General features: G+C 37.4%; 1 protein-coding gene and 1 non-coding gene across 4 annotated transcripts in view; one reads left to right on the top strand and one right to left on the bottom strand.

The window, feature by feature from the left end:
• Nucleotides 1-21,492, top strand: part of NELL2 (neural EGFL like 2) — a 479,083-nt gene that overhangs the window by 164,467 nt on the left and 293,124 nt on the right. For all 3 annotated transcript variants that reach the window (XM_025284020.3, XM_025284019.3, XM_025284021.3), the window contains 6 exons: nucleotides 9,699-9,872; nucleotides 9,959-10,055; nucleotides 12,955-13,027; nucleotides 13,198-13,280; nucleotides 14,751-14,879; nucleotides 16,597-16,699. In XM_025284020.3, coding sequence (XP_025139805.2) covers nucleotides 9,699-9,872; nucleotides 9,959-10,055; nucleotides 12,955-13,027; nucleotides 13,198-13,280; nucleotides 14,751-14,879; nucleotides 16,597-16,699 — 659 coding nt within the window. The remainder of the gene's footprint in view (nucleotides 1-9,698; nucleotides 9,873-9,958; nucleotides 10,056-12,954; nucleotides 13,028-13,197; nucleotides 13,281-14,750; nucleotides 14,880-16,596; nucleotides 16,700-21,492) is intronic.
• Nucleotides 15,526-15,598, bottom strand: TRNAC-ACA. Its single transcript has one exon. It is a non-coding gene; the product is annotated as a tRNA-Cys (tRNA).

Below are 21,492 nucleotides of genomic sequence, written 5' to 3'. Positions count from 1 at the left end.
ATTCTCCTTCTTTTTAGGTTTAGTGTTCATAACCCTAACAAAGACCAGCATGCCAACTGCATATTAAATTGTGTTTCCACTCAGGGCATTACTTCACTATTTTGCACTATTACTTTTGCACTATTGCAAAAGTAGTATTCTTTTGCACTATTTTGCACTATTGCTTGTACCCTCTCTATTGGCTATTTTCACAAGCATATAAATACACCACAATATTTATAGTCTCAACAGCAAGCCAAAGCTAGAGCAGCAAGCCAAACCTATTCAACTACTGCTCCTTTGTTTCGCTTTGGTTTCTCTAGTTCTCTCTCCTCTCATTCTTTATTGAACCCACTCTAATGAGGCTCTGACTTTCTGCTTCACTGAAAAGGTACTTGTCAAGGTTCCTACTGATGTCCTTGTTGAAAAATATATTCTTCAATTCTGAGTCCTCAATCTATTGCAATTTGATTATTCTGTCCTTTCAAACTCTTTTCTTGAGCTCCCACTTTTCTGGTTTTACTTCCTAACTCCTTCCTCTTCACATCTCTGACATCTGGATGTAGATCTGTATTCTAAGGCTTGATGTCCAGACTTCTTCCCCATATTCATTTAATTCCTAAGTGCATTAAATAAATTCTCATTCTAAGGGCTTTAAATCCCATCTCTATGTAATAGTGGATTCTTAATTTTCTCTTGTCTTGACCTTTGCCCTTGAGCTCTAGACTTGTATATGGAACAGCCCACCTGCATCTTCACTTGAATAAGTTGGAATATCAAGCTGTGCGATGTCAGAATTCAAACTTGTTATCTTCTTGCTTAAACTTACTCTTCATTCAGTGTTCCCCATCCCAGTAAATAGTAGCTTCTTTTTTCTAGTTGTTCAGGCTAAAAACTTGGAACTGTTTCTTGATTTCTCTCATACTGCACATTTAATCCTAAGAAAATCTTTTCACCATTTTCACCACCTTCCCTGGTTCAAGGTACCCTTGACTTAACCCTTGTGGCCTCCCACCATCCACATAGTTTATTCTAGACACTGCAGCCAAACTGATTATATTAAAATCAATTTTAAAAACCTCTCCAGAAATCAAACTTATATTGTAAAACAATTGTCAATTAAAAATAAATATATTTTTAAAAACCCTCTTAAAAAAATAAAAAACCTCTTATTGTTTTCTATTTATGCTGCTGCTGCTGCTAAGTCGCTTCAGTTGTGTCCGACTCTGTGCGACCCCATAGACGGCAGCCCACCAGGCTCCCTGGTCCCTGGGACTCTCCAGGCAAGAACACTGGAGTGGGTTGCCATTTCCTTCTCCAATGCATGAAAGTGAAAAGTGAAAGGGAGGTCGCTCAGTTGTGTCCGACTGTTCGCGACCCCATGGACTGCAGCCTACCAGGCTGCTCCATCCGTGGAATTTTCCAGGCAAGAGTACTGGAGTGGGGTGCCATTGCCTTCTCCATTCTATCTATGCTAGGCAAACTTATTTATTAGACACTAAGGCCCTAAATGGTCTGCCTCTCTGAGATCTATGCCTTTTTGATCTAATTTTGTATTATTTTGACTCTACCTCTTTCCCCTCTAGCCACACAGGCGTCAGTGACATTCCTTGAATTTGCCAGGCAGGCTCCTGCCTCAGGGTCACCATTCTTCTTCTGGGTTTCACTAGATGTCACTTTTTCAATGAGGCTTTGCTTGAACATCCTGTTTAAAATACCATCTTACCATACTCCTTATCCTCTTCTACTTTAATTTTCTTCATAGATTTTATCACCATGCAGCCTACTTATTTGGTATATTTTGTTAATTTGTTTTAATATAAATGTGATGAGGACTAGTATTTTTTTTTTTCTTGGTAAACTTCCCTTTATTTATTTATTTTTTTCACTTGATTTTTTTAATTGAAAGATATTAGCTTTACAGAATTTTGTGGTTTTCTGTCATACATCAACAAGAATCAGCCATAGGTCCCATGCCCCTCCCTCCCGAACCTCCCTTCCATCTCCCTCCCCATCTCAACCTTCTAGATGGTCACAGAGCCCCTGTCTGAGTTCCTGGAGTCATACAGCAAATTCCCATTGTCTAACTATGTACATATGGTATTGTAAATTTTCATGTTACTCTCTCCATACATCACATCCTTTATCTCTTTGGTTTACTTGTGTTTCCCCAGGACCTAGAACAGAACCTAGGACAAATAGGCATTCAGAAAATATTTGTTGGATGAATAAATGAGTGAGTGGTGAATGAATATAACAAATCCCTTTGAAATGTGTATGCCATTTGAATCAGCAATTTTATTTGTAATAACTGTGCAGGTTTACAAAGAAACATGTACTGAAATATTTTTTATTAAAAGTGAAAAGCTGGAAACCATAATTGAAAATTGGATATTAAATAGATCATGGCACAGCTATACTATGAAATACCATGGTTTTATTAAAGAGGATGTGACTTTATTGACTTGGAAAGATGTTCACGGTGTGATTAAAAGACAAAGACTACAAAAGATACACATAAAAATATTAATATTGGTCATCTCTTGCCAGCAAGACCATTAGAGATCTTAATTTTCTTTGTGTTTTATGTATCTTCCAAATTTTTGTATAATTATAAACAATTATTTTATATCATAAAAGTTGTATACATATATAGAATCAGGTTTTCAAATCTTTCACAAGTAACCATATTCTCAGCTTGGAGTCTATGAATGGACCTCGCGGGACAGTGAACCCTTTGTAAAATCTGTAAGCCAGATTTTTGACACACTTGCATGTGTACATTTTTGATCATCAAAGGAGTCCATATTTCCCAGTTGATCTTCCTCAGCCTTGCAACACTGTGTTCCTGAGTTCATTCTCGATAAAGTGGGGAAGACTCAGTTTTTTTGAGTTTGCTCCTTCTTTGAACCCTTTCTCTCCAGGATTTCACTAATTTCCACCAGCTTGGTCTCACTCACAACTAAGTGAATGGAGGTTTTGAGAGGGCCCAGCATTCAGTCATTACCCCTTATCCAGCAACCGTTCAACTCCTTGATTTTTGTAGACACCTGTGCTGTGAACTGAGTACCCAGTTATTATCAGTGCTTTATCATGTCTATTCTTTCTCTATCCTTGTATAAGACCTTTCTCAAAGTGATTCTTTCAAAATACACATGATGCCACAAAATTCTCCTCCCCTCCAGAATTATAGCTCAAAGTGTTGTTCCCTAGCATTTTTTTGTGTCATGCTCCTCTCATCATTAGTAGTAACAAATTACCCCCATTTCATGCATGGCCATTTTCTCTTTTATTTTATTGTAAACTCAGTTCCGTGGGGTACTAATATGGTGAGGTTTTTATTCAAGCCATCATGTTTGATGCCAGGGCTTCAATCATGAATCAGTTCCATTTGCTACGGCACTTTCCCTGGTGATATAATTTTGGCTTCTAGCTATATTATTCATGAAGTAGCTTTGTTACCCTCACGGATCTAGCTACATTGCTCTTCTTGCAGCAGGACTTTTATAGTAGTATTATTTTTAGTTTTGAAATGGCTAAACTTAATTTTTAGCTAATAATGTGTTTATTATTGAGACTCTTCAAGCCTCAGTGTTATTTGGCCTTATTCATTGGCATATTCTCAGTGTCCATAGTAAATATTTGCTGAAATAAATGAATGAATAAATCTTAGTTTAAAAACTATCTTTCCTTTGTGTTTCAATATAAGGAAGGTCTTTATTTTATAAAAATGAAATGATTGGCCTTAGGAAGTGATGAATTATTGATTACTGGGTGAATTCAAACAAATTGAATGACCCAAATGGGAATATCATAGATGAAATTCATATACCTTTATTTGGCTAGATTCTCATCAAAATTTTCTGTCTGATATTCATATTTAAGTTAACTTCAGCCCTGAAAATTTGCTGATGTTTAGATAACATGCATAAATATGTCATAGGAAAATAAATCATAATCATGACATATATGGAGTGTTTTTTCAGAAACTGTGTAAGTTAAATACTTATACCTTATTTCATTTTCAAAATGACCATATAAAACCACAACTCTTATGACCCCTGTTTGATAGGGAAGGAAACTGAGGGTTGGAGATTTTTTTACTTGTCCAATTGTGAACTATGGAGACAGGATTTAGACTCTGAAGTCTTTGCTGGATTATACTGCCTTGTGGATGACCAAACACCATTAAAAACTAACAAAAATAGCATCAACATGATTCTAATGAAGGATGTCAAAAGGTACACATTTTACTCCCAACTCTTCCATTTCACTCAGTACTTGAGGGAATCATTGGGAGAGGTGAGGTGAAACTGCCTTTTTCCTTCTGATAAATGAACACAGCTACCTAATTTAAAATTATTTTGGCTCTACCACTGGACTTCATGTATCATTTTTACTGGTTATACTATTTAAGTCAAATTTAGATGATGTTGTTGGTTGGTCTCTAAGTTGCGTCCAACTATTTTGCAACCCAGTTGACTGTAGCCCACTGGCCTCCTCTCTCCATGGGATTTTCCAGGCAAGAATACTGGAGTAGGTTGCCATTTCCTACTCCAGGGGATCTTCCTGACACAGGGATCGAACCCACATCTCCTGCTTTGCAGGCAGATTCTTTACCACTGAGCCACTGGGGAAGTCCTTAGAGGCCCCCATAATACCAGTACTGTCAACTCAGTTTCTATGAGAGTGGATTCATCTTCTGTTTTTTATCTGCAACTTATACCTTCTGATTTCTGCATTTTTTTTCAACTAAAAATTGTATGCTTTCAAGCTGAATTTTATGTTAGAGAATTTTGTCTCAATAAAAATATTTTTAAAATGTATTCAAATTGCTTGCTATTTACAGAATTGGTTATAAAAGGCTAGACTTTATAAATGATGCCTAATTGGGACTATTGATAGATAATAAAAATAGTTATCATTTATTGAGTTCTTTGTTTTTGATGCCACACTTGATATGGATTATGCCACTGAATTTTACAGATAAGGGAACCGAGGTGGTGAGTGGTCAGGTCATGGGTAGTAGTGAGAGGTGGATCTGGGTTTTCAGTTCCAAATCCTGTGCACATCAGTCCTTTGCAATTGTACCATTCATGAACCACACTAATAATATAGTTGACACTAGAAGTGCTTGTGGCTTTTCTTCAGGTAACTAATTTACAACTGAGTTGTAGCTTAATGTATTGAGACGATCTGATCATTTTTCTATTTAGGTGTTAATTTAAGGCGGCAAAAAAAAATTCTCATTTCATATTGTGTGTAACCTCTTTGTCAGTTGAGACATGACCTTATTTTTATCCTTTGATCTTGAGTTATGGAGATTCTTAAAATGAATGATGTCCTGCCGCTGTTGCCTATTTCTCCATAGCCTATTCTTAGTTTATATTTCTGCCATTGCAAAGGATATTTGATTAACAAGGGCATAAATTATTATAAAGGGTGAACTTTATTTCTGATTTTAGTTACCTCTCCAAATTATGAATGACAAATCAGGGAGACATGGTATGTTGAAATGTGACAAATTATCTTCTTAGAATTTAAAATGTGATTTTAATGTAAGGCAGTAAATGCTCATTAAATGTAAGAGGGAAAATAAAGCACAATACAAAGAAAGTTAAATATCATACATAATTCTAGCACTCAGTTGCTATTAAAAAGTTAATACATTTTATTCCAATTATGTATTTTCCCCATGCCACAGTTATAATGTACTAGTAGAAGTTCTTGCTTGTAAGGTGAGTTTGGAGGTGGTGGGTAGGGAGGGCAGTTTACAGAACTGATGGGAAGCTGAGGTGCCAGAATTTGGAGCAGGCAAAAAGCAAAGGTGCCTTGGCAGGCCAGCAAACAGGAAGCAAGGTGCAGTGACCTTAATGTAGCGACTGGGATGCTGCATCTCACTGCAGTGCAGGAGTCTCTCCTCCGTCTCTTCCTCGCTGTGCTTCATCCAGACTCCCACTCCCAAGGAAGAGTGTCAAATTGCTAGGATGTGTCATAGGACTGTCCCTGGCTGTACCACAGGGAGGAAGAGGGAGGATTTGACCTTTACTTTTTTTTAAATTGATTTAATTGGAGGCTAATTACTTTTTGAAATGAAAAACATAACCAATGTGTTTTGTGTGTGCTGAGTAGTGTTCTGAGTGATTTCTTAAACTGACTCATCCCAGTCCTCATGGAAATCCTTTGAGACAAGTGCAGTTAGTATCCTTGTTTTCTAGCTGAGTAACTAGATGAGGCACAGAGAGATGGAATAGCTTACTGTTGCCAGGAGGGCTACCAGGATGTGAACTGGAGGTCAGGCTTTAGGATTTGCGTGTTTAACCACACTGATCTGCTGAGGTGGTGGGAGTTGGGAGTAGGGCTTCCCACTTAGATGCCACCGAATGAAGGACAGGTGCAGTTTTGCAAATTAATAATATTTATTAAATACTCACCACATGCCAGACACACTTCTGTTTCATATCATTTTTCATACATTTTTATCTTCACTATATTTTTTTGTGTGTTTTACATATCTATTTCATTAAAAACTTGAGTGTAGGATGCAGATAAAAATGTAAGTTTTGGTAAAATATTTAATTTCTTAAGGGTTGTTCTTGTTTGTGGAGCATAGTGTCAGCCTCTGCTATTAAGGATAATTTTAGTGCCTCAAGTTTAGGAATTCAATACAGGTGCCAGTAGTTTCTAGAGGAGGAGACCAGACCAACAGCAGTGGTAGAGTTCTTGCCTCTAAGTGTAAAAGAACAGAAGGTATATAACAACAGGGCCGTGTGTTTGCTGATGTTATTTTCTTTTAAAATGCAAACACCTACCTATCATTATAGAATTCACTAGTCGAGTTGATTAAATAATGAATACTTGTTTCCAAATAACAAGATAGAAAGGACTCTCTGGTTTCTTCTGTATCAAAAACCAAACAAGTTGGTGTTTTATTTATCCTTAATAATTTCTACACATATTTTATAAACTTGAATACTTAATTTTTTATCTTAACATAGAATTTTACTATATATGTGTATAAGCAAGTATTACATTACAGAAGAAGGAGAAACTTCAGGGTTATAAAAATATTTGAGAGATTCTTCACATCCTTTCCCCCCAGTTGTACTCCCCTGAGGTAACTACTGTTAACATTTTGGCATTTATCTTTCTTGATTTTTTTCCCTCCATATACACACAGTTTTGTCAAGCTAATGAGATCCTATAGAGCTTTTATTAATATAATTAATAATTAACTATGGCCTTGTTCATGTCAGAATTTCGTTCTTTCAGAAGGTGGTATAATGTTCCAGAATATGGATGGATTCCCCTATGAGTGTATGTTGTGGTTGCTCAGTCATCCAGTCATGTCCGACTCTTTGCAACCGACGGATAGTTGGTATTTTATCGGATCTTTAGTGACAGTGACAGGATTCTCACTTTTTTTCTTCTCTACTCTCACCAGCCTTTGGTTTCCTTTGCTAGTTCTTCCTCAAAGTGTTAATGTGTCATTCAGTTCAGTACAGTTCAGTCGCTCGGTTGTGTCTGACTCTTTGCGACCCCATGAACCGCAGCACGCCAGGCCTCCCTGTCCATCACCAACTCCCAGAGTTTATTCATACTCATGTCCATCCACCGACATCCACCGACTGATGCCATCCAGCCATCTCATCCTCTGTTGTCCCCTTCTCCTCATTCACCTATTATAATTCCCTAGGTAATCCCAATGCCTTCATGGCTTTCAATATAGTTTATATGTCTATGACTCCCAATTCCTGTCTCCATATGAACCTGTCTTCATCTCAGACTTGTGGATCTAGCTGTCCTCCCTGCATGTCCTCTTGAATGTCCATTAGGCACTTTAAACATAACATACATATGTTTAAAAGTTGATTCAGTTATCCTGTTCTTAATTTGAGAATGCCTTGATTTTCTTTTTATTTCTGAAAGATAATTTTGTTGGGTATATAATTCTAGGCTAATAGTTTTTTCTTTCTTCACATGAATAATACTTTGCCACTTCCTTCTGGCTTTCATTGTTTATTTTAGGGAATTCATGACCATTCTAATTTTTTTTTCTATACATAATTGTCAATTTTTTTTCTCACTACTTTCAATGTTTTTTTCTTTATGTTTAGTTTTCAGAAGTTTAGTTACGATCAGTATTTCTTTGAGTTTATCTTGTTTGGGGTTTGCACAGGTTCTTGAATCTGTGAGTTTATATCTCTTACCAAATGTGGAGAGTTTTCAGCCATCATTTCTTCAAGTACTTTTTCAATTTCACCTTCTTTCTCCTCTTCTATGAACTCCAATTATAAAAATGTTAGAGCTTTTGTTTTAGTCTCCCAGGTCTCTGAGACTGTTCTTTTCATTTTAGTCTATTTTCTCTCTACTGTTCAGATTGGATAATTTTTGTTCTATCTTCTAATTACCTGATTCTTTTTTGATCCCCTCCATTTTTGCTGTTTAGCCCATCTCTTGAGCTTTTTATTTCAGTTATTGTATTTTTTCAGTTTAAAAATTTTCGTGGTTCTTCTTTATTTGGTGCTTCTATTTCTTTGCTGAGGCTTCTTCTTCTTTTTTCATTTGTTTCAAGTGTATTGAAATGTTTGTAGTTGCTCTTTTTTTATCAATGCTTATTTAAAATCTTTGTCAATTATTTTAACATCTCTATCATCTTGTGGTGTTGATATCTATTGATTGCCTTTTTTCATTATATTTGAGATCTTTCTGAATCTTGGTATGACATTGATTTTTGATTGAAGCCTGGATATTTCTGTATCATATTTCCAAACTTGGATTGAAACCTGGTTATTTTTGTATAATGTTCTGAGACTTGGATCTCATTTAAGCTCCATATTCTATCAGGTTTTCTCTGACACTGCTCTGGCAGAGGCTGAGTGGGTGTCATCTTGTTACTTCCAGGTGGAATTAGAAGTCCAGGTTCTCTACTTGCCTTCAGTTGACAGTTGAGGCAGTACTTGTATTATTTCTGGATGGGCGAGTGGAATCTCCACCTCTCCCCATGGTCTCTACCAGACACTGTGGTAAGGATGCTGTCATTACTGCTGGGTGATGGTGAAAGTTCTGACTCCCACTAGGCCTCCTCTGAGAGGGCAGTATGCTTTGTTACTAGGGATGGAACATGGTCTCCACTGATGCATGGTTCATCTCATTAACCTTGGCTGATAGGGTTTAAATTCTTGGCTCTCTCTCCTTGGCTTTTGCTGACACCACTCTGGCAGAGGTGTTGCTCACATGATTCCTACCTCAAAAGACTGGAAATCTAGCACTTAGCCTTTGCTGACATGTTTGGGGATAGAGTCACAGCTTTCCTGTGATGCTTGGCTGGAATAGAGTGGTTGTTCTCTAAAAATGTTTCTCCTTTTTTGGTATTTTAGCTAACACAAGTAGGCTTTTGGGAGGAATTGTTTTGTCCACATCCATTGGTATTTTCAAGTTACTGATTTCTTCAGTTCCAAGACTGAGATATATGAGGCAAAAAGAATGCCCAGTACACTGACCACTCTGTTGTTATTTGGGCCCTGAGTTCCCTAGTGTTGTTTTTTTTTCCATCTCTCAGATTCTTCTTATTGCGTGTTTTATGATATACTGTTTAGTTGTACTTACTGGGAGGAATAGGAAAAGTATGTCTATCCCATCTTTCTGGAGACAGAAGTCATGTCCATCTTTTTTGAACTTTGTTTTCAATGGGCCCCATGTAATTCTTCTCTGTGCAGGTACCTGGAACTGGAAAGCAGTGGCCATCGGAATGAAGTCAGACTTCACTACCGCTCCGGCAGCCACCACCCTCACACAGAAGTGTTTCCTTACATTTTGGCTGATGATAAGTGGCACAAGCTCTCCTTAGCCATCAGTGCCTCCCACTTGATTTTACATGTCGACTGTAATAAGTAAGTGAAGTGTTCTCAGTTCAGGAAATGGAAGAGTCTAAGAAGTGACGGTTAATACATATTACTTATCTGATGTTTTTTTGTAGAATATATGAAAGAGTTGTGGAAAAGCCTTCCACGGACTTGCCCCTGGGCACTTCATTTTGGCTGGGACAGAGAAATAATGCACATGGATATTTTAAGGTATATTTTGACTAATATAAAATGTAAATACAAATGCTTTCTAATGAGCTTCTAATGAGTCTTGCTTTTTATGGTGTAAGCAAAATAAATAGATTTGTATAGTGTTTTTCCTACTAGTGTCTATTTCTGTTTTATTTTTTTAACACTGATGTTTTATTTAGCTGGTCAACTCTATTCTATTTTTTTTTCTTAATGAATTTGAGCTTAAGATATGACAGAGATGATTAGTCTCTCAAACCTCAATCAGGGCAGTTAACATATTCTTGAAATTAGGCATTCAAAGTAATAAAAATCTAAAATGTTAATATACAAATAAACTCTCCACTTTTGAAATATAACCTTTGATGATGCTTTCATAAGGGTGTTAATAATAGAGGTTTAAAACTTTTCAATATTCATTATTCATAATCTCCTTGTACTTCTGAAAATGAGAAAGGAATACATATAATAATATATGCACAAATCTATCAAAGCTAGAAAGCAGTTATAATTGGTATCTTTTTCTTATTGTCTGTTTAGAGATATACTCCATAGAATTGCATCACAGGATCTAATGGACATCCCATTTAACTCTGTATGTTAAGGATGAGGAAATAAGGTCCAGAAAATTGCTTGACTACCAGCTCACAGCTCATTTTCCTCCAGTGATTCTGACACTACCTATCATACAAAAGTTAATTTTTAGAAGATGATAAGTGATGTGTCTAACTTATGGATTTCTAGTTAGAGAATGTACAAGTAGCTTGAAAAGTGTGTTCTAAGAAAGATTTGTAAAGCTCGAAAGGTGTTTTTATTTACTTTATTAAAAGAATTTTTTTTTTTTTTTGCTGACAACACAAGAGACTTTACTGAGAAGAGGTGCCCTGGCAGAGAGCATGAGCATAAGGGAATCCAGGAGAACTGCTCTGCCACATGGCTCACAGTTTTAGGTTTTATGGTGAAGGGATTAGTTTCTTGGTTGTCTCTGGCCAATCATTCTGACTCAGGGTCTTTCCTGGTGGCACATGCGTTACTCAACCAAGGTGGATACCAGTGAAGAGGTGGGACCTGTGGTGTCTCCTTTTGACCTTTCCTGACTTCTGTGGTAGTCCAGTGTTAAGAACCCATCTTTCAGTGCAGGGGACATAGGGTTCCATCCCTGGTCATGGCTCTGAGATCCCATGCTCTGTAGGGCAACTAAGCCCGAGCGCCCCAACTAGAGAGAAGCCCATATGCAGCAACCAAGACCCGAAGCAGCAAAATAAATAAATACTTTTTTTAAATGTGTTTTTAAAACTTAATTAGACTGTTATCTGGTAACCAGGTGCTTCGAATATGTTATTTCATTGAACCTTAGTCTTGTTGTAGGGCCTTTTTTAAAAAAATCTCTTTTACACATGCATAAACCTGTTCAGAGAGGTTAAATAACTTGTCCAAAGTCAGTCATGGGGATTTGATCCTGTGTTTGCAAATCTTGAAAAATCAGTGCTCTTCCCACGTGGTGTGCTAGGTCACTCAGTCATGTCCGACTCTTTGCAACCCTCTGGACTGTGTGTGGCCCACCAGCCTCCCCCGTCCCTGGGATTCTCCAGGCAAGAATACTGGAGTCGGTTGCCATTTCCTTCTCTATTTTTTCCACATATAAATGATAGCAAATTTGTGCTCCAGGTATCAAGTTTCTCTTCTGTTTAATCATGGCAGTCTTTCCCCTGGAGCCTGATGTGGCCTCAGAAACCTTCTCACACATCAGTTATGTGTACTTCTCTAGAGTTGGGCATTGCACCAACCATAGAACTGTACATGGAAGCCTTGCTTTCATTTTGAGCTTTCAGATGATAGGAGATTGTTATATACAGGTTGTTTCTCTAATCCAAACCCCAAACAAACAACAGATACAGCAATTGCCATGCAGTATACTTAAATATTTATAATTTAAACTGACATTCTTTTTGTACCACGCTATTAATCTGATTAAATATGTAGAAGATATATAGGCCAGGATTTGACTGGTAAATCTTTGTAGGTACATCAAAATTGTCTTAATAACATATTGGTACTCTGGTCTTGGTCACCTCTGTCATTAAACATTCTGTTTGCATTTTTCAAAGGGAGAAAGTGAAATATTAATTAAAATATATAAAGATGATGAAGGAAGAAAATGGAGTGATGAATGAAAGGGACATATAGAGTATCTGATGAGGTCGCTACCTTTTGGCTATTGCTTTGAGAGTCTTGTGAACTGGAAGCTAATTATATCTTAATGAGGAAGGATGAATGTAAATTTCACATATAAACATGTGATGTGAACTTCTGTGTAAAATATGTCATTTGAAGTTGGCATTTTAAAAAATTTCATGCTAAACTTTCTGTATTCCCAAGGATTCATTACTCAGTCTTGCTGTAGCTGTTTAATAAACGTCTTGTCCTTTTTAAATTGAAGAATTCACTTTAAAAGATCCAACCGAGAAATGAGAAATACTCAAATAAGCATTGTTCTTATGACTTAGTTTTTCTCTTTTCTTCTTGATGATTGTAGTTAACTTAAAATTGGTATCAGTTTTACTGTTGCTGAAACCTGAAGTGATTTTCAGGTTGATTTTTAAAGGTCATTTTCAAGCATTTCTTCAGGCTAACTAAAAATAGCTTCCCCAAACACATGACTATTGCCTCTTAATTATATCTTGACATTTAATCTTAAGGGTTTAAAAATATTATCAATAAGAAAGTACATGGGCAATCATCTATTTTGCCTGATGTTTTTCCTTCCCTTTGGTTTGAAGTCAAAGCCATGTATTCAAAATATTTTTTTCAGGCACTTGGGTGAGTCTATCTTATAATGTTTCCCTTCATGAACTTGACTATTGAACATAATTTGGGTAGATGAAAGTAATACATCTTTTTAAAAATTTTTCACACACAGGGTATAATGCAAGATGTGCAATTACTTGTCATGCCCCAAGGATTTATTGCTCAGTGCCCAGATCTTAATCGCAGTAAGTCCATTAGTTCTCTCACTATGTAATGAAAAGTGTGCTTCTTGCTTAATTTTGTCCGAAATGTCAGTTTGCAATTGGAGTTCTCATGTATTAGTTGTCAGCATAGACTTAACCAGATTGAACTCCTTATAAATATAACTTGACTGATGTGGTGTTTGTGATTCTAGCCTGTCCAACGTGCAATGACTTTCACGGACTCGTGCAGAAAATCATGGAACTGCAGGACATTTTAGCCAAAACATCAGCCAAGGTAAAAGCTCCTTAGAAATAGAGTGTGGGGGAGTGTAGCTCAGAAATCCTTGAGGTTTCCTACAGTTTCTTTTATAACCACAGTTGTTCACCTTTGAGATTTTTCTTATCCCCTACTGTGTACTCGAACTGAATCAAAATCCCTGCTCAAGGAAGGGGTTTATAAATATTCAAACCCAAGCCATCTGTATAACAAATGACTCAGTAAATCAAGAATGAGGCAGATTACTTGGTTTTTCACTGCTTACTACAATAGGATTTATTGTTTAATTTAGTTTTTATTATTATTTAGGTTTTTTTTTTGCAAGGAAGGAGGCAAGAGGACATAGTAAAGAATATGGACCCTAGAATTATGTCAGGGAAATGGTCCCACAAAAGCTTTCTACCATTGTGTTACCATTGTAGGATCATTGGCTGTCTTAACCATGTGTCAAATTTACCTGTAGTTTCACCAGGCTGTTGTCATGTTGCATAGCAGATACCAATGACCTAAAAGTTATGTTGCATATGGATGATTTGTTTCTGACAAATGTAAAGTCTAAAATTTACGTTTGCACTTGAGCAAACATAGCCATGAAATTAAACATTTTTAAAAATGGAAAATGCTTCTCTGTATTGTGTATGATGCGATTTTGACTTAGACTTCTTTTCTGTTTTATCATAAATCATACAGCATACTTTTCTCTGCTCCCCCCCACACACAAAGTGAAGTGAAAGTCACTCAGTTGTATTCAACTCTTTGCGACCCCATGGACTATACAGTCCAGGGCAGAATACTGCAGTGGGCTCCCTTTCCCTTCTCCAGGGGATCTTCCGAACCCAGGGATTGAACCCAGGTCTCCCGCATTGCAGGAGGATTCTTTACCAGTTGAGCCACAAAGGAACCCCCACCCCCACCCCCCTGCCACACTCACAAAGGCAGGAGGCAAATTAACTACCAGAAGAGGAGAAAAATCCTTTCTTTTAAATTAAAGGCTTAAGTCAAGCAACAGCATGGGTGAACCTAGAGATTATCATACTAAGCAAAGTAAATCAGAAAGAGAAAGACAAATACCATATGATTTCACTTATATGTGGAACCTAAAATATGACAGAAATGAACTTATCTATGAAACAGAAAAAGACTCACAGAAATTGAGAACAGACTTGTGGTTGCCAAGGCAGAGGTGGGTGAGGGAGGCAAGGATTGGGAGTTTGGGATTAGCAGATGCAAACTATTATATAATATACAGAATGGATAAACAATAAGGCCCTACTCTATGGCGCAGGGAACTATATTCAGTATCTTGTCATAAACCATAATGGAAACAAATATGAAAAAATAAAGCCTTAAGTATATTTGTAATAGATGATGAGCATAGCCATCATTACTGCTGTTCACCTAAAAAGCAGTCAGATGCCTGTTGGAGTGTTTTGCCTTTCCGCATCGCTGGAATGCTGAACAATACAAACCTCTTCCTTTGTACTGCAGCTGTCTCGAGCCGAGCAGCGAATGAATAGACTGGACCAGTGCTACTGTGAAAGGACTTGCACCATGAAGGGAACCATCTACCGAGAATTCGAGTCGTGGACAGACGGCTGTAAGAACTGCACATGCCTGGTATGGCTTCTGCTGGAATTCAGACTAATAGAACTCAGATGCCCCTACTCTTTAAAAATGTATTAAACCAATGTCATCATGAAAATTTCAAGACCCATTTCCTCAAAACACAACACTAAAGTGCCAGCAAACCCTGTCAAATCTGAAGAACCGTGTATTGCATTATTAAAGACACTTTCTAGCTTATAAAGATTATTGTGTTTTAAGAATGCTATGAAGTTTTAAGTTTATTGTCCACATGTGAAGTTAATGATTTAAATTGGGTCAGTAAAAGGATTCCCAGAGGATTCTATCCTGGTCTCCTTAACTTTTCCAGGGATTTTCCCCTCATGTTTTTATTAACGCATTTTGATAAAGCTAAATGAAATGCAACAGGAAATACTGTGACCAGATTTGGCTGTATAAATAAATAATAAAGTTATTTAGCTTTAAAAATTTACTAATACAGTGGAGTATAAACTGTAGAGTTTAAATAAATATGATTTCTCTAATTGTTCACTAATTAGGTAGAATGGTTAGAAAGTTTAGTCACTCAGTCGTGTCCGACTCTTTGCGACCCCATGGACTGTAGCCTACCAGGCTCGTCCATCCATGGGATTTTCCAGGCAAGAGTACTGGAGTGCATTGCCATCCTTCTCCAGAGGATCTTCCTGACCCAGGGATCGAACCTGGGTCTCCTGCATTGTAGGCAGATGCTTTACCGTCTGAGCCACCAGGGAAGTCCCAAGGTAAAAGAATGGTTGGTGTATTATTATTTCTAACATATAAGTTTATTTTCAAAGAAATGTTCAAAATGAGTTTGGTTTTGAACTTTTAAACTCCACCTGAATTATTTGTGAAAACTGGTTGGCTATAAAGAAGTCAGAAGTCAACATTTTTTCCCAAGTTCATCTAGTTTACTCAAACGTGGAACATCATGATGTTAAGACGGTCAAAGTTAATGGTGAAATAACGGTCCATGTGCGTGTGTGTGCAGGCTTTGTCCGATTGCTATTTAGAAACATTCCTACCAAAATTACATTTCACAACTATAGTAAAACCTTTGCAACTTGTTAAATGGGTGACCAAAATCAAATTGAGTAAGATACAAGATGTAGTGTGGTGAAGTCATAGTTTTTTGAAAAGACTAGAAAAGCAACTAAACTACCTGGGAGTTCTGGGTGACCTTCAGGAATCAAATTCACTGAGGTACCCTTTTAGGTTGGTACCTCTTATGATGATTGTCAGCGTCCATTCATGGTGGTGGTCTATTTGAGTTCAAATATCCCTGGGAGGATTTTTGCATCCTGAAACTGGGTATCCAGCGTGGCAGCTGCTATTCCAGAAATATTGTTTGTTGATGCTAATTTTGTGAGTCATCTGGGGAGACATGAGTACCCCAGGCTGGCTCTCAGCCTGCTGTTTCCCTGCCAGTGGTGCCCTTCCTTCCACCCCTGTCCTTATTCACTTCACAATAGGAGGTGAGACCTCTAGCTTAGTTGCTGAGCAGAAGATGAGGCCAACCACCACCTGTGTTATGACCCAAAGTGTGTTACTGTGGGTCCCTGTATATGGATTTTACTGTAATTTTACTGTAAAATTATGGTTTTACCAAAGAGAATAGTGATATTTATGACATTTTACGTGAAGAATTTGAAATTTAAGAAACAACTTAAAAATACTTGAAAACTACCAAACTACAACTTGGAAATTCTTTAAAATACTGTTTTCTTCTCAGAATGGAACCATCCAGTGTGAAACTCTGATTTGCCCAAATCCTGACTGCCCCCTCAAGTCGGCTCTCGCATACGTGGATGGCAAGTGCTGTAAGGAATGCAAATGTGAGCATAACTTTTATGGTGAATACTTTCTTGGCAAAACTAAAGTTTGTATTAATAAATATTCACCCATCATTGGTTTAATCTGGGTAAGCTAAATAGCTTTGAGAAATGATGAAAATAGGAAGAATCCCTTCTTTATTTTGGTTGGGCAGTTCTTTTCCACGTAAAAATATTGTATTCTAGCAAGAAAATTTTTCTTTGAGGAATCTATTCTGTTTAGTGACATTAGTAGCAAAGATATGTAATCAACTTAGTAGAAGACATTTCTCTAATTAACAGTGCTTGATACAAACACCTCCCAACTAGGTTAAGAATAGTCCACACTCAGCCAAGATAACCAAGAAAATCCGTGATACAAATGACCTTTACAAAACTTGCTGTATGTCCAAATCACAGAAGTACACAGTGTTATAAAATAGTCCAGTGTGGACGGCCATGGCCTTAATCCATAAAAAGATGCTCATGCCACTGAATGAAGAAGCTGTCTGATTTTCAGCATCTGTTGTATACAGTTCACTTCTGATGTCTGAAAATGCTCTTTGAATCCATAGCTATCATTAAATGGGTTCTATACAATTTACTTAATAAGAGAAAACATTGCATCTATATTACTTATACTAACAGTTGCCTCAAGTCCTTGTTAAAAGTAACATTTAAAACTTAGCCTTTTAAAAAAAGCCAAGAAATAGTATCATATGAAACCTGGGTTGTCATAAAATCTGTAGAATATATAGGGGTATGTAGAGTTAGTGTTAGTCGGTCAGTTGTGTCTGACTCTCTGTGACCCTATGGACTGTAGCCTGCCAGACTCCTCTGTCTGTGAAATTCTCCAGCCAATAATACTGGAGTGGGTTGCCATTCCCTTCTCCATGGGATCTTCCCAACCTAGGAATCGAACCTGGGTCTCCTACATTGCAGGTGAATTCTTTACTATCTGAGCCATCAGGGAAGCTCAGATAAGGCTACATAAGTGCCATCTAATCTTACACATGTGTGTACACACAGGATAGAAAGAGAGGAAGAGTAAGGGAGAGGAAAGAAGAGGGAGAGAAAAGTAGCAGCTACTTTTTCTAGGGTTCTTTATGCTTACCTTGCTCTGCTGACATTGCCATACCTAACTCTTCCCTATGTAGGGTGCTCCTTCTGGTGAGAGTGACAAATTATTAGAGAAAATTCAGGAAGTCACTTTGTAGTTCACTGATTTAATTCCCCCAGGAGCTTATTTATATTTAATTTTGTTAGACTTTACTTTGAACCAATCCATTTCATGAGAGTGTATTAACCTAGTCACCTCGTGTATTAACCTAGTGTATGAACCAGGAAGGGTTATATATATGTCACTAGCTAATTTCCCTGGTGAGGGGTAATCTGAGTTCTTCCTTGAAGTTGTATTAATAATGAAAAGCTTGTACCAACATTCTGTGGTTTTCTTTGTAGATGCGTGGAGGTAGAAAGAAGAAAGGTCCTCTATAGGACTTTATATTGGTAACGTGACAGTACCAGGAGTCAGTTTTTGCTTTTCTTTCTTTCATCTTTTCCACTGATACTTCTATATTTTTACCTATGAGTATGATAGCTTTGCATTAAGTGATACTGATTTTATTAGAAACAGGCTGATTGAAATAATGAACCATCATGATAGATGAATTAGTCAGAAGTTGTAAATTTTAGTTGTGGTTTTACCATTTGTCTCTGTTACCAACAGTAAGCTGCCTGTTAAATCAGACTATGCTTGAAATCTTCTTCACAATAATGTAGTTAGATAGACTTAATTAAATGGTAAAATATTTTTAAATTCATTAATGCAAAGTGTTTCTGGCAGACTTTGGTGTTAATGATTGGAAATCAGTTGTATTTCCTACATAAAAGTGAAAGCTGCAACTGAGTGACCAGTGAAAGGACCACAGCATCACTGGAATTTGAGTCTTTCATTTCATACTGCTGAAAAATAATGAGGATTAAGTGACTGTCTTTTTGGTCACATTCAGTGATATGAGTGCCATGGAATATAGAGAATTTGTGTCCCAATATTGAGCTGGCATGCTATTTTTAGTAAATACCCGTAGAGTTTTTTCATAAGAGAAATAAGTATTTAGGTCATATGGTAAATATTAGAGATAATTTGGGATTGTATCTCCACACGCACAAATTTTTTCATTTAGAAAATAGAAATACATAACTTCCTATTGAGTAAATTTATACATGATATAATTTATCCTTTAAAAAAGTGTACAATCCAGTATATTTTAGTATGTCTATAAGGTTGTTCAACCATCACCACTACCTAATTCCAGAACATTTTCATTGTGCCAGGAAGATACCCTCTAACCATTAAGAATGATTCTGTACTTCACTCTTCTGCCACTCACTGGCAACCACTCATCTACTTTCTGTTCTTATTTGGGGCATTTCATATGAATGGGATTAAGCAATATCCACATGCATGAATTTAAAAACAGTCACTAAAACATTTCAGGAAAAGTTCTCTTGAAAAGTTTTGCAAAAAATATTTTATAAAGGATAAATAATATTTAAAATAAATTTAATAATAATTAGCTGACTTGTTTACATAGTTCAGGTCTTCATGTGCTAAAAGTAGGAGAAGCCAGTGGTTATACGGATCTATGATGTTCTGTGTGTGTGTGTATTTTACTGTTATGTATGAGGGGAACAGTATCATTTTCCTATACTAATTTTCCCAGAAGAAACAGTGTTATAATTTATGAGAACTTAATTTCAGTGGAATACTAATTCTATGTTTTACTTTTTATAACACAACCATAGCCTTCCTCTTCCACAGTGCACTCATTCAGTCTTCAAAACTCTTTTGCTCAATAGCCTCTTTCAGTTCAGTTCAGTTCAGTTGCTCAGTCGTGTCCGACTCTTTGCAACCCCATGAATCCCAGCACGCCAGGCCTCCCTGTCCATCACCAACTCCCGGAGTTCACTCAGACTCACGTCCATCGAGTCAGTGATGCCATCCAGCCATCTCATCCTCTGCCGTCCCCTTCTCCTCCTGTCCCCAATCCCTCCCAGCATCAGAGTCTTTTCCAATGAGTCAACTCTTCACATGAGGTGGCCAAAGTACTGGAGTTTCAGCTTCAGCATCAGTCCTTCCAATGAGCACCCAGGGCTGATCTCCTTCAGAATGGACAGGTTGGGTCTCCTTGTAGTCCAAGGGACTCTCAAGAGTCTTCTCCAACACCACAGTTCAAAAGCATCAATTCTTCGGCACTCAGCTTTCTTCACAGTCCAACTCTCACCTCCATATATGACCACTGGAAAAACCCTAGCCTTGACTAGACAGACCTTTGTTGGCAAAGTAATATCTCTGCTTTTGAATATGCTATCTAGGTTGTCATAACTTTCCTTCCAAGGAGTCTTTTAATTTCATGGCTGCAATCACCATCTGCAGTGATTTTGGAGCCCCCCAAAATTAAGTCTGACACTGTTTCCCCATCTATTTCCCATGAAGTGACGGGACCAGGTGCCATGATCTTCGTTTTCTGAATGTTGAGCTTTAGGCCAACTTTTTCACTCTCCTCTTTCACTCTCATCAAGAGGCTTTTTAGTTCCTCTTCACTTTCTGCATATCTGAGGTTATTGATATTTCTCCTGGCAATCTTGATTCCAGCTTGTGCTTCTTCAAGCCCAGCATTTCTCATGATGTACTCTGCATATAAGTTAAATAAGTAGGGTGACAATATACAGCCTTAACGTACCCCTTTTCCTATTTGGAACCAGTCTGTTGTTCCATGTCCAGTTCTAACTGTTGCTTCCTGACCTGCACACAGGTTTCTCAAGAGGCAGGTCAGGTGGTCTGGTATTCCCATCTCTTTCAGAATTTTCCACAGTTTATTGTGATCCACACAGTCAAAGGCTTTGGCATAGTCAATAATAGCCTCTTTAATGACATAAAATTAATAAAATATATTCTGTAGTGAAAACAGTTTAAAGACGTGAATCATTTATTGTTTCTAAAGCCTTTGGAAGGTAAAACATGTAACCTAACACTGAATGTTGTCTGCCAAGACTGAAACAAACCACCAGTACATGTGGCCAGTCATTTTTGGTGTTCTTTATTTAACACTTTCAGCCTTGCTTCACCAACGTTGTTTGTGCAACACTAGGCAGCCCTGTTTTGTAGCCTGCTCTATATGTTTCCTCTGTAACTTCAGCTCTAGCCCTTTATCCAAATATAAATACTGTTAAACGGTAGGAAGGTTGTTACTTGGGGAGAGAAGTCAGAGAGAACCAAACATGTCACGGATCCTTATTTGAATCTACGTAAGCAAAGTGTTGGAAGGAGGGGCTTAACTTTTATGCCCCTTTCGGATGAAATCCAAAGGCAGGGCTGCACCAATGCCAAGCCATTAATATATTAATAATCACAGCTATAACAAAGTCATATCGCTTCCTCAGGTTGGAAGGCACGTACTTTGCTCCCCAGTTGATCTTTATAACAACTGTATAAAGTAGGCATTGTCTCCATCTTCCTAATTAAAGGGATTACATGACTTGTCCAAGAACACACTTCTATTTAGATGTTCCAGAGAAATTCTATCTGAAAGTGCTGTGCTTTGGCAGCCTACTTCCCTCTTTAAAAGCATCTGCTCTAAGTAATCTCAGTGATCTACCTTCATCAATTGGTAGCTTACCATACAAAGGCCATTAGAGTCCTGGCCAAGTCTAGGTGAAGTTACAATGTAAGCAGCGTTTGCCTTTGTCCATTTATCTTCTCCCATTTCAGCCACCACCACTATACTGTTTATTCCAGTCACAGGCTCTCAACT

The sequence above is a fragment of the Bubalus bubalis genome, chromosome 4, assembly GCF_019923935.1.
Source record: "Bubalus bubalis isolate 160015118507 breed Murrah chromosome 4, NDDB_SH_1, whole genome shotgun sequence".
Lineage (NCBI taxonomy): Eukaryota > Metazoa > Chordata > Mammalia > Artiodactyla > Bovidae > Bubalus > Bubalus bubalis.
This window is presented reverse-complemented; position numbering and strand designations above follow the sequence as displayed.